The sequence below is a fragment of the Hyperolius riggenbachi genome, chromosome 3 (assembly GCF_040937935.1).
Source record: "Hyperolius riggenbachi isolate aHypRig1 chromosome 3, aHypRig1.pri, whole genome shotgun sequence".
In the NCBI taxonomy this organism is placed as follows: Eukaryota; Metazoa; Chordata; class Amphibia; order Anura; family Hyperoliidae; genus Hyperolius; species Hyperolius riggenbachi.
Window position 1 is genome coordinate 101,623,013 of NC_090648.1, and position 14,379 is coordinate 101,637,391.

The 14,379-nt window shown below is 44.1% G+C and overlaps 1 protein-coding gene across 1 annotated transcript in view; it reads right to left on the minus strand.

The window, feature by feature from the left end:
- Positions 1 to 13,900, minus strand: part of LOC137562190 (V-type proton ATPase subunit B, brain isoform-like) — a 59,923-nt gene extending 46,023 nt beyond the window's left edge. Inside the window, exon 1 of the mRNA XM_068273522.1 lies at positions 13,548 to 13,900. Coding sequence (XP_068129623.1) covers positions 13,548 to 13,665 — 118 coding nt within the window. The 5' untranslated portion in view covers positions 13,666 to 13,900. The remainder of the gene's footprint in view (positions 1 to 13,547) is intronic.
- Between the last annotated feature and the right edge of the window lie 479 nt (positions 13,901 to 14,379).

Genomic DNA, 14,379 nt, shown 5'->3' on the forward strand with positions numbered 1-14,379 from the left:
CGCTGAGCGTTTGCAATTATGCAAGCGCTTTTTGGAGTGTAAGCCTGTGTTCCCACTTGTGCAGGACTATATGCGGCCAGCAGGAGATGGTCCAACGTAGTCCGGCTGTGGCCCAGGGCAGATGCAGTCCCCCACATGCTATTTAGGGGATCGCATCCGTGTGCTGGGGGTCATCTCAGACTGCAGAGAAGTGTGGTCCACTTACAGCAACAGATATCATGATCTGTAGTAGCGTGACAAGTGTGAACGGTTGGTTCCTACATATAAAATAGGAGCTCATCATCACTGTGGAGAACTGACTAAAATGTCCATTGCTCCGCTCAAGTGGGAACAGAGCCTGAGACTGTAGTGTGTGTATACCTCAGTGAGATCTTTAGTTACAGCTCTCCAGGATGGTTGGTTAAGGCCTAGATTACACAGATAGTAATTAAGCCTGCAGTGTTGGGGCAATGTGCCAGCACACCTGAGAAGCACTGATGCCATCTTTGATGGCGTTCAGATAAATGCAACATGCTCTGTTTAGGGACTGTATGGCAGGGGATAAAACACGTCCTAAAGTATATTACCATTACAATTTACACAAAGCTCTCTACCACAGGTTTTAAAACACATTTGGATAAATGCATACAAAGCATTTTTTAACAAGGTTAGAGTAAATTAAGTCTATACGTTGTTGCTGTCAATGTGACTGCAGTAGCAAAAACTAACTTGCTAACTGTGCTATACTTTAATATAACCCAGGCATGGGCTGAAAACTTGAGACCACATGTTTTAAATATCAGGTCTAGGTCATTCAGCTGGTTCATGTGTGAGCTCCTAGGCCATTGGGGATTGGAGCAAAATGTGAATATGTCCCCTTAGCCTGTCACCATGCTGTGTGTTCGGTCACCATACATAGCCAGGTGGGTGGGGGCATACGGAGGGACCTGTGGAGGGCTCACACATACTGTGGGGTGGGAACAGACACCTTGTCCCTAGGCCTGGTTCATGCTACAGTCAAAATCCTTCCATTTACCACAGAGAGTAGTGGATTAACAGACATGTTAACAGATTTTGTTGTGGCTTTCACTGTAGGCAGCAGGAACCCAATGCTATCTGAACTAAGCTTTAGTGTCTTAAGCCCAATCTACACGATACGATTCTTTGTGCAATTCGATTACGATTCTATTTACGATCTGATTCAATCCAACATGTCCGATCGGGATTCGATTTGATTCAATTCGATTTGCCATTGTTTTGCAATGGCAAATCGTACTGAATCGAATCGAATCCCGATCGGACATGTTGGATTTAATCGGATCGTAAATAGAATCGTAATCGAATCGCACAAAGAATCGTATCGTGTAGATTGGGCTTAAGGGTGGAAAAACCGCTACACTTCAACAGATTAGGAAATGCGGGATATTAACAACATATCTTTCAATCAGTTTTAAGAAATAAAAGGAGATCCTTCCCTTGGTAGTGGGAAGCCTTGCTATAGTCCAGAGGCTTCTATCTTCTCACCCCACTGCTCCAGTGAGAGGTCCTCCTAAACTTATTCGATTGAGGATCATGAGATGATTGCATGAGGAGAAAAAGGCAGCTGGGATGTGTTTCTCCACAGCCAGGACTGCGCTGGAAGAAGCTTATTGAAAAGGCTCCAGTCAAGTTTAGGGAGGACCATTCTCTTAAACAGTGAGGCACAACAAGATCTATTTGAGGTAAGCACCAATTAAAACCGCTTTAGGGGTATTTTAAAAAACAGATAGGTGAGCCTTACTTTCCGGGGATTACACAAGTCATCTATAGAGGAAGAAATCTCAGTTATAGTGCCCATACACAGTACAATAAACATTCAATTTTCTTGTTTATTCGACCAAAACTATTGAATCGAAAATAATCTTTTCCAATCAAGAAAACAAAACAATTATCCCTTTTTTTCCAGGGCTGTAGTATCAGAGTTGAAGTCGGAGCCATTTTGGGTACTTGGAGTCGGAGTCTGTGGTTTCATAAACTGAGGAGTTGGACTCAGGAGTCAGAGTCAGGTTTTTATACCAAATCCACAGCCGTGGTAAGTATCAGACTAAGGAGTCAGAGCCATTTTGGGTACCTGGCATCGGATTTGGAGGTTTCAAACTGAGGAGAGTTAGAGTTGGAGTCGGATGATTTTTTTGTACTGACTCCACAGCCCTGTTTTTTTCAATAAAAAAAAACTCAGATCGGACGTGTTGGAAAAAATCTTTATATTCATCTGATGGAATAATTGAACAAAATTATCTAATCGAAAAAAATTGTACCATGTATGGGCACCATTAGGGAAATCTGACTGCAATGAAAATCTAAACACTATCCAAAAGTAAAATATTTGATTTCCTTTGATATGGCCTTTAAAAAAATAGCAAGGTTTACATATCAGGGCCAGAAGCTGCCAACCTGATCTTGAGGGCTGCTGGTGGACCAATACAGTGGCCTCAAGATACCTCAGTGTTCCATTGTTTCTCAAAATATTGGCTTGCTTTGAATCCTCAAAAATCACAATCAAGATGACCCATCATTGAGAAAACCATTTGAAGAAAATTGCTAGCTCACCCTGCTTAGACTCCACATCTGTGAAAAGGTAGCATGTGTGTCTAGAATGTGACACTCCTGTAAGAAGTGATCAGTGTGGTTGGAATAAAGTTACTGATCTTCCCCATACCTGCCCTTTTACAAAATGAAGAAGCCAGTCTGGAGATATGGAAAGAGCATTGCTGAGGACTGGGACTAACAGGAGCCGTTTCAGCCATGCTGTGGAATCGTCAGGGATTCCAAAAGAGCTAGGCTAATGAAAGGAGGTGAACCCACAAGAGCGACTGCATTTCCCCAAATCGCAAGTCCAGCAACACTTTTGGAGCGTTTGAGCACAAATACAAAATATAGGATCCCTCCAAAATGGTTTTTCAATCACTGCACAAAAGCGATTCTGCGGCGATTTTACTACCTAGAGGGGAAAAAAGGCAAACGCAATCACTGTACAATGTCTAGGATTAAATTTAGAAATTGCTTCAAAGGTGCCAGAAATCACTCTGAAAAACGCCACTAAATTTGCTAGAAAAATTAGTTCGCGATTTCCAGTGAGTCACAGCCCTTATCAGTTCACATTAGTAGCTGATCAGAAGTGTTATAGTACAGCTTAATTAGCACAAACACCTTAAGGCCCATACACGTCCGTTTTTTGCGGACGGGTCATTTGAACGACCCATCGTTCAGTCGTTCGCCCGCTAAGTCGGGCGTGTGTACAGACTGTCATTCGCGTGATAGAGTGAGTTTGAGCGCCGGGCGGATCGCTCAAACTCACTCTTATCACGCGAACGACAGTCTGTACACACGCCCGATTTAGCGGGCGAACGACTGGACGGGTCGTTCAAACGACCCGCCCTTCGCAAAAAAATGGACGCGTGTATGGGCCTTTAAGCCCCATCTACACCATGGGACATTGCAGCGATCCGGCGGCTCGATTAGCCGCTGGATCGCCTCTTCCGCGTGCCCGCCGCTCCCCCGCTTGCCGCGCCGCATTCGATTCCCCGCACGTCCCCGCCGGCGCCGCTTATCTCCCGCACGATTCCCTGCCATTGTCCCCTCGCGGGGATCGAGCAGGGAATCGGCGGTGCGGAGATCCATCCTGTCGGATCTTATCAATCGAGCTGCATCAGCGGCTCGATTGATAAGGAGCATCGCGGCCGCATCTACTCGTGTAGATGCGGCTTTAGTTTCAAGAAGGTAAAATTCAATGTAGTAAGTGGTAGAGTGAGGAGAGGTTAATCTTAGGTGCAAGTGTTAGGGAGGAGGGAGTTGTATTGTTTTTTTGTTGGGGGGGGGGGGGGGGGGGGAGGGGACACTGTTGGCAGCTGTACAATTTGTACACAATCTCTGAATCATGAGATTTAGTCCCCTATTCACACTTCATAAAAATGAAAAATGTGGGAGGGTGAACTAGTACTTTTTAGTTGTAAAAACAAAACAGAGGACACCAAGAGCCCAATAGTGCAATATTGTCTGGTAAGCTCAAATAATGTAGTCAAAGGTTCTTATATTCACAAAGGTGGGTTACCATCAGGTAACCACTTGACAGGCAGGTGGGGAGTATTAGTACCTGACCCCACTCTTGACAGGCAGGTGGGGAGTATTAGTACCTGACCCCACTCAGGTATAAAAGTCGCTCTCTGTAGATAGGAAAATGGGGAAAGAACCCCTCCACCAGGGGTGGACTTAACCGTGCTGTAATATGTACGAACAGAGGTGCCAAGCAGAGTAAAACAATGTTCTAAAAATGATAAAAAGAGGGAAGTCGAGGTGGACTTACCTCCCTCTGGTAGTGGACATATACTCAAATGCAGAGTAAAAAATATACAATTTATTCACAGCTCCATAAAATCGCAACGCGTTTCGCGGTCAACAGTCCCGCTTCATCAGGCAGTACAGGAGCATATAAAACTGGTTCAGGTCCAAAAAAAGTGTGAGCGCCAGAGTAAAATTTTGTTTTACTCTGCTTGGCGTCTGTTCGTACAGAGTGCTTTTTAGGAATCAGTCATTGAAAACTGAAGAGAGAAGGCGGAGAAGTGAAGAGAGGGAATAAGGAGGCTGCCTATTTATTTCCTTTTAAACAATACCATTTGCCTGGCTGTCTTGCTGTTCTATTTGGCTGCAGTAGTGTCTGAATAACACCAGAAACAAGCATGAAGCTAATCTAGTCAGATCTGACATATCAGAAACACTTGATCTGCTGCATGCTTGTTCAGGGTCTATGGCTAAAAGTATTAGAGGCAGAGGATTAGTAGGACTTCAAGGCAACTAGTATTGTTTAAAAGGAAATAAATATGGCAGCCTCCATATCACTCTCACTTCAGTTGTCCTTTAGGCCTCTTTCCCACTAGGACGTTGCGTTTTAGGGGACGTTAAGGTCGCATAAAGTGGCCCTAACGCAACGTATGGTGGTGTTGAAGTTGGATGTCAGATTGAGCCGCGTTATGCGGCTCTCAAAGCAGCCGCTCCAGGTTAGTGATAGGAAGTCTGGATCATTTTAAGGATTCAGATCATTCAAATCTGATCATTGAAAAGATCTGGATCTTTGAACCGAAACATTTTACTAGGGAAGCAGACTGGGTGAAATGACTAGCAGGACAGGACTTTCCCTGCACTGTACATTCTGTATGTTCCTGTTTCTTCCACACAGACATCCACTGTGAACCGAATCTTTCATTGTGATGATCCGGATGATTCGACTCACAAAAAAGATCTGGATCAAATGAACGATTCGTTCATGATCCGGACAACACTACAGTCCCACCAGGAGTCACCACAGTGCAGTGATTATTAATTAGCCATGTGGCAAGTCACTGAGCATGTGCAAACAATCTAACACAGCTCTATAGGGGTATAACGTACAGCATGCTGCACTTTCATTTAACGTGCAGCGTTATACCCAAACGCAACGTGTGCACTGTGAACAGCACATTGATTTTACAGTGCTGTGAGTTAGGCTGCGTTACTGGCTGCTGTAACGTGGGACTTTAACGTCCCAATGTGAAACCAGCCTTAAGCCACGGCTCAGATGACTGCACTACCCATGTAGTAGTACATGAATATCGCCTCTTGAAGGGAATGCCTCAGAGTTGCTTTAAAGCGGACCTGAACTCAGAGCTTCCTCTTAAAAATGAGCAACAGCATAATAACCTTTAAAGGGAACCCAAGGTGAGAGGGATATGGAGGCTGCCATATTCATTTCCTTGTAAACAATGCCAGTTGCCTGGCAGCCCTGTTTATCTTCTGGTATAAGTAGTGTCTGGAGTCAAAACCCTGGAACAAGCATATGGCTAATGCAGTAAAACCTGAGTCAGCTGAGTCAGAGTACCTGATCTGCTGCATGCTTGTTCAGGGTCTATGGTTTAACCTCCCTGACGGTAATCCTGAGATACGCTCGGGCTAGCCGACGGGAGCTCTATGCAGAGTATTGCGCAGCGGGAGCTTTTACTCACCTCCCGTGGGGCTCTAGATATTGGTAGCCGTTCTCGTTCCTGTCCTCTGAGGCTCTAAATCACTCTGGTGAGATTGCAGCAACTGATCTCACCAAAGTGTTACAGCGCCAGAGGATGGAGGTAAAATTGCAGTGCTGTAGCTCAGGGAGGTGAGTGCTGGGGCTGCTGCTGGCATTCTGGCAGCATGATTTTTTTCCTGATTTTAGAGTCTGAAACCTTTAAAAAAAAAAAAAAATAAATAAAAAGACCCTAAAATCTGGAAATAATCACACCACCAGGGGGGTTAAAGTATTAGAGACAGGATCAGCAGGACTGCCAGGTAACTGGTGGTGTTTAAAATGAAAGAAATATGGCAGCCTCCATATCCCTCACCCCAAGGTTCCATTTACATACTTTTAAAAACATTTGCAGATTTATTGTGGGAGTTCTGTAAGATGTGACAGTACTTCCTTTAACCTGGTTAACCTGTGCTTACATATTAGCTGGGTCTGCAGATACTGCAGAATTTCTGAGCTGACACAGCTGAGAGCAAGTTACTGTTGTGATTACTTACAGATGAGGGGGAACTGGACAGGCACTTCTCTCTTTTTCTGTGTTCTTGTGTCCTGTGCAAGAGTTCAGGTCCACTTTAAGTTGACCAAACTCAGTACACAGTAGATTAAAATGGTTCTGCTTTCCAAGTTAATGATTTTTTTTATCCAACTCGTCCCCTTCTGAGTACAAAGCATCTCCCTCCTCCAAGCAGGGATTTCATTTCCTCAATTGCAGTTGTGTCACCCAGGGCTAACATACTCATTATTCCAGGAAACAAGCTGTCACGGGACAGTCACAACTAGGGGCCTGAGCACACATTTTACCATGTTCAATTTTACAGCAACACTTCAATGAAACTCAATGCTGTAAAAAGTGCAGAAACGTGCAAGAGTGCTCAGGCCCAAACCATTCCCACATGCCAGTCAACCTGTTAAGATTACCACTTTGCTTCTAATAGCTATAGTAGTGATATATTAATAGTAATTAATAGAGTTAAGAGTAAAGCCTGGTACACAACTTCAACTTTGGACAATCACTGACCAATTTTACCACTTTCGTGTGGTATGAGAGTTCACCTACATAGTCTGCTCATAGTATTCAAATTCTGCTTACCCTCACAGTGGAACCCCCAGTGCTGTCCCCCCAGTGTAAAATGTCCCCCAGTGCAGTATACTTTACCTGTCAGTGTCTGCCGCTGGCTCCAGGCTCTGTCCTTTATCCAATGGTTGCCGCCGTTATACATTGGCGCATGACGTGACGGTAAACACTAAAGGCGCATGTATGAGGATGGATCCCGGAACAAGCGGCAGACACCAACAGGTAAAGTATATGCTGCTCCCCTGGTTTCCTGTCTGTATGGAATTTACCTGCATTTTCCCAGCAGAGTCACACTCCCATCGCAATGCATGCCAGGAGATGTAGTCCATGGATGCAAGTACATCTTCGCTAGGCTTTACCAATAATTTGTTAAGTGTATGGTAAAGTTGCCTACAGAAACTAGCATGGTCCAATATGCAGGCATCCAAATCTACCTTGGAACATGCTGTGTGGACAAACATACAAGGTTGCAGGACTCCTGCCTGTAATATGGAGAGGGGAGCAGCAAGAAAACCTTGAAGCTGAGACTTTTGTTGGGAATGAGGTGGTCATTCCAAATCCAGCAAGGTTTTAATGGAGAGGGTCTGTACATTTTTGGAATCCAACTCATTTTTTATATCCTCAGGCCCCTCATTGTTCAAGGTACTAATGCAATTCCAGCGTTCCCAACTGGGTGGCATGAAAAAGCAGCCGGGTGGGATGCAACTGTGAAAATGCAATGTCAGTGCTAGTCTGCTTGCAGTATAGGAGGAGGATGAGGAGGCGAGCCGATGACAGCCAAGTGCTCACCAAAATTAGGCAGGTGGCGAACCCGGATAAAAGGGCCTGGGAAGAACACTGAATTCCCATGTGGACTAAAATAACACAACCTACAAGGCATTGCATTACTGCCAAAGTGAAGCAGTTTTAGAGCTATGAGGATGATGGTCAGGTTTTAGGCATAAACTTCACTACTGGCTCAGAAGTCAACAAACTACTCTACTGGCCATCCAAATCGGTCATTTAATTTGGATATTTTTGGAAGACTGTGCCATGACAACTACAAAAACATTTCAGAGATATTACTTTAAACAGACCAGAAAGATGAAGGTCATAAAGGCTAAACAGAAAAAGGTGGTGGATGTAAACAATCTGTACTGGATGAACTAGAGCAGTTCTACCTGGCCAACACCAGTAACAAAAATGTACCACTTTTCAATTCTGTGTGCTATCCCTTATTGTTTACATAACAGTAGCCAGGTAAAGCCAGTGCTTATGCCAATCCAGACAAGGCAGGAATGTAAACATTCCACAGAATCCATTGCTCAATGGATTGCCAAGAAAGAAAAAACTTTTCTGACCTTTAAAAAAGTCCATATATATCAGAACTGCTGCTTTCCTTGACTAAAACACAACACAAACAAAATTATTTGTTACTTGGCGATTTATGGAGTTCTACAATAGCGCTGCGAGAATAGCGGCACTCATGGATCCCTTTAAGTATACTTTATGGTACTGTACAGAGCAATTATTAGGAACTCGTGGAAGATTGGAAATTACAGCTTTTGGTAATTAAAATGGGCATTGTTTTGCGCCAAGTGTATGTAGAAGCTTGCACTATCCTGTACGAAAGAAGAGTTATGTATTCATGTGGTATCCCTGTTATCGCTGCTGTTGGTTGTTATTGTTGGGTTAGGGGGGTGGTGGGAGGAGGGGGGGCTACTTCAATCCGGTCTACGAAAAGTGGAAAATGAGTGTTTACACAGTTGAGATAGCTATTGTGTACAGCAAATTGTAATTTTGTGTCTTTCTATTTTTTCTGGATGTGTGACTTCAATTGTCTGTACAATGGAAGGTTGACCAATGCTCAATAAAAAATGTATTCAATAAAACAAACATTTAGTATACCATGTGGCTGATTATTTGTGCTGCATCCCAACAGCCACTTTATTTATAGTGCTCCTATGCTGAATTAGACATTAAACGAAAACAGGGCGTGAAGGTGCATGCATTGCTAGTCTACTGTAGCTAGGGAAGGGATGAAGCACAGCCCACAACAGAGTAGGAGGCGTAAGGAGGAGAATAATGCCCTTGGTCAAGATGATCCATCACTCCAGATACCTCTGCAGTGGGAGGGGCTCACAATCTAATTCCTACCATAGTCATGTACCTATTGTAGTCTACGACCAACTTAGGGAAAGTCAATGAACTTATCTGTATATATTTGGAAGGTGTAGGGCAGAGGTGCCCACACGTTTTTGCCCTGTGAGCTACTTTTAAAAATTATCAAGTCAAAACGATCTACCCATGTAGAATTTTAGAAGGACTATTGTATATACAGAATGGAAAATGAAGTGCGGTCGCGATCTACCATGAAGTACTTCGCGATCTACTGGTAGATCACGATCTACCTATTGGGCACCCCTGGTGTAGGGAAACTGTAGCGAAGGAGGACCTCAGGGATCGTAAAATATCAGTAAAAATAAATCATATTACCGAGTGCCCAATTGTAGAATATCTGCTAACTGCTATCTCTGGCACACAAACTATTGCATGCTCCATCTTCTCCACCCAACTGCCAGCTTCTACCGGCCTTTGTAATTCTCAGCGTTGTCATGCGCCCCGGGATGCATTCCAAGAGATTTAGTCCGTGGATGCCCCCCAGTGGCACAGACGATCACAAACCTTATGGGGAGGTTTGTTTAAAGCGTCTTGAACTCAAAACTTCCTCCCTACTCTAAAAGATAAGCAACAGCATAACCTTTTAAGAAAAACATTTGTTATAGCTGATACAAATTCTGCAATGTGTCTACTGTAATCCAGCAGTATGTCTACTTTCATGGAATTAGACATAGGGTGGCCACCCCACGTTTACAAATTAGCTGCTCTGCCAAGGCAGTCAGCTGACACAGCTGAGATCAAATTACAGTTGTGATTAGTCACAGATGAGGAGGGATTAGACAGGCTAATACATACAGGGTGCATTTCTCTTTATTTCTGTCCTGTGCAAGAGTTCAGTTCCACATATAAAAAAAATATATATATTTCTGATAAGTTGGTAAATCTCACTCAGATAAGTGGTTTTGTTTGCAACTGCGGCGCAAACCTCGGCGCGCCGGCAGATCACGTGATAACTGCTGTGCTATCAGTTATCACACTTGTGAATCGAGCCCCATGTGCGTTGCTGCATGGATGCAGGTAATAATAATAATAATGGCAGTATTTGTATAGCGCCTTTCTCCTGCCGGACTCAAAGCGCTTGCGAGGCTGCCACTAGAGCGCACTCAGTAGGCAATAGCAGTGTTAAGGAGACTTGCCCAAGAAACTCCTTACTGAATTAGTGCTGGCTTACTGAACAGGCAGAGCCGAGATTTGAACCCAGGTCTCCTGTGTCAGAGGCAGAGCCCTTAACCATTACACTATCCAGCCACTAAACAATGCATATACAACTGTGTGGGCATGCTCACACCTCTGCACTGTAACAGACCACCTTCTCCAACTACTTTCTACAATACATTTCTGGGAAATGTGTGAAATGAGTACAATACCAATTCTACAGTATATGCCAACGTGCAGAGTTTGTGGTACCTTATACACCTGTTGTAGCGTGGAGGTTACTAAAGGCATATAGTGTAGTGCCAAACTATTAACATTAGAAACATATTTAAAGGGATACTGTAGGGGGGGGGGGGGGGGGGGGGGGGGGTCGGGGGAAAATGAGCTGAACTTACCCGGGACTTCTAATGGTCCCCCCGCAGACACCCTGTACCCGCGCAGCCGCTCACCGATGCTCCGGCCCCGCCTCCGGTTCACTTCTGGAATTTCTGACTTTAAAGTCAGAAAACCACTGCGCCTGGGTTGCCGTGTCCTCGATCCCGCTGATGTCATCAAGAGTGCACAGCGCAGGCCCAGTATGGTTTGTGTCTGCGCAGTACACTCCTGGTGACATCAGCGGGAGCGAGGACACGGCAACGCAGGCGCAGTGGTTTTCTGACTTTAAAGTCAGAAATTCCAGAAGTGAACCGGAGGCGGGGCCGGAGCATTGGGGAGTGGCTGCGCCAACACAGGATGTCTGCGGGGGAACATTAGAAGCCCCGGGTAAGTTCAGCTAATTTTCCCCCGACCCCCCCTACAGTATCCCTTTAAAGTGTGACATTCATGTCTACTGTGTGCAGTATAGCTTTCAAATATTAAAATTGTATTGCAAAACTATGAATGTTGCAATCTAATACAATGCTCAAAAAGATACAAAAAGCAGAAACAAACGGTCAATATTTCCTTAAGCACGGAAAAGCAAACAGTCACGCACAGCAGCAGGCAGACCTCAGATGGAATTTCACAATAAGCTCAGTGTAGGAGCAGTGACAGCTTACAAAGGGAAGAGCACTAAAAGGGAGGGGGAAGGGGTGAACCACATGATAGGAAAACATGTGATACATTCTATCACATGACACAATGGCTCTAAAACTTCATACATTCTCAATGAAACACCATTAACTATAAATGCGTACGATCTTGCACCAGTGAACCATACTAGCACGCTGTGCTTCTCCAGTGTATACCAGACACAGCAAGTGCTCTATGTAATGTAAACAGCTGGAGTTGAAAACCACAACAGAAGAAGAGTTACTTTTTATGACTATAAACAAGCTGACTTCACTTGGAACTGCAGATAAATTACTCTACAGCCATATAAACCATGTTGTGGGGCAAACACCAAGTGCTTTAATCCCTCTACTGAATACATAACTAAATTAAATAGCGATTTGAATCTGTCTGGCATTGAGTCTTAACATTACACAATTGCGAGCAGCCAGTGTGTAATTGTGTCTAAGCAGGCTGTCATCAAGCTTCAGATCACACTTAAACATATTGGTCTAGGTACTTCTCATTTTAGTAATAAAGAGTGAAAAAGTTTATTGTCCTCAAGCACCCCCTCAATAGCACATTTGTAAATTGATGAAATTGTTAACTCCTCTATGGAACAATTCATGACATGGCTATGAACACTATGTAAATCACGGCAGAAGATGTCAGGGGAATATAAATACACAATGATAGGACAAGTCAAGAATTCATCACGAAATCTACTACAACAACAACTTTTCCTTTTTAAAGGTGGCCACACAGTACGACCTGGTGCTAGTCTAGTTTAGGGGACCCAGTAGGAAACCTCATAGGGAACAGTTCTCCAATCGCAGCACCTAAGCACGAAGCGTTGTGACTAGCCGAATAGTGTGGGCGTAGTTTACTACAACCTATCCGAACCTTAGCATTTCGATAGGGTGCTGTCCACTCAATCATGTTAGCAGAATTTCCTTATTAAGTTTCCTGCTGTGTGCCCTCAAGTAGTGCCATTCGACCTAACAGCACCAGTATGGTTGAGGTGAGCCAGTGTGAAAGTCCATAGAGAAATATCACTAACGTGATTAGGTGGACAGCACCCTCAAACTTCTAGGTTTCATATAAGTTGTAATAATCCATCTACACTATTCGTCCAGTTAAAACGCTTCAAACTGTAGACATTGCTGTGATTGGAAGACTGTTCCCTGTGGACTTTCAGACTGTCTCACCTCAATCACAGTCGCTCCAAAGGAACTTTACACAGGACTAATCTGCTTAGGCTGGATTGATATCTGTCAACTGATTTATAATCACGTAATCAGCTTTCAAATCTGATCAGCCCAGTGCAAATTGTTTGGCCCATGGAAATTGTTCCTCCTGCAGAAAAAGCAAAACCCCTAAAACCGCATTTTCTTTACCTTTACCCAATAATTGCTTATTTCTGCAAAAGTGACCCATACACAATACAATTCCATAGATCAATCAGCTCAGCCATAGGATAGAATTCTAAAGCTAAAACGCACTGTCTCTTCAGCAACATTGCACAACCTTGTTACACTGAGCTACACAATGCTTCACTGAGCTAGGGCAGATTTGTTAAATTATCTGAAAAACAAAACCACATACATACACATATGCAGATCCTGGCATATATGGAGAAATCAATTATAAAAAAAACAGACTGATCAAACAGCGACTGCAAGAATTAGAATTTGGACTTTACAGTGCAAAATTACAATATGAAAAATCTTAAATCCTACTTTCACTGATCAGCCAAGCCAGAAAGCAGCTGTGACATTTCACTGAATGAACTAGTGTCAATTATCCAAAATGGGCCCATTCATTGATTCATTGTACTGTGTGACCTGATCATTCAGATCCATCATTGCTCAACCTCAGCATAAGCTTTGCTGGACTCCCTCCTGCTCTATAACCCATCAGTGACCCCTGCAGCCATAAACATAGATATAGGACTATAGATAAACACACACCCTCCTGACTGCCATATCAACACTTCCTGTACCCCAATACTGTATATCCTGCTATAGAGAGGAGGACAGCAGCACTCCACACACACAGACACCCCTCCCCCTCACGCACTGAGCCTGGGCTGGGACAGGTAGTCTCTGCTGACGGCCTGGACGTGCTCCCGGGCAGCAGGAACGGCGGGGTTGCCTCTCATCCCGGGGTCTGCACCGCGCATCACTCGCACCGCCATGTTGCCTGCAGCTCTGACACTGTCGCCTACAAGTCAGCTGACACGCCTTCTTATAAAATCAGTGACGTCAGCGCGCACAGACGTCAAAGGCTCCCATTACATCTGTGGGAATGACTGTTCCGCTTCAGCCCTCCTTGGTGATCTCTTCCATGGAGCGGCAAAACATATCGAGAAGAGCTGCTAAACTTCCCCTCTGCTACGTCTGATCTGCAGACACAAAGCGATCTTCGTCAGCAACGCCTGGCAAGCAGGGCTGAGTCACCCACTTCCGGTGGCCTCACGGCAGTAGCAAGATGGCCGACTTCCGGTATGCTGTGAAGGCTGTTGTCCTTGGTGCTGAAAGCTAAGGAAATATCCATGCAGCTGATGGCTTAGAGAGCAGCTAGAAGATGAGGCAAACCATACAGTACCGTATTAGAGAATTATAGTGAATATATTTGCTGAGAAACTCTTCTTCATGTAAATTTGTTGATTACATGTTAGAGAGATGATTGAAAGACAAATAAATCAGTCACCCTGCCACTCTTTGGACATTGAGTCCATCATGGTTAGAATTTATTTGACCTCGTTGACCCTGATGCCATGAAAGAATTTAAAGAGGAACTGTCATGAAAATGACATAATGAATAAAAATGCTTATTGTTTACAATATTCATTTATTGATTTAGTCAAAGTTTGCCCATGGTAAAATCTGTCCTCTCTCTGATTCACATT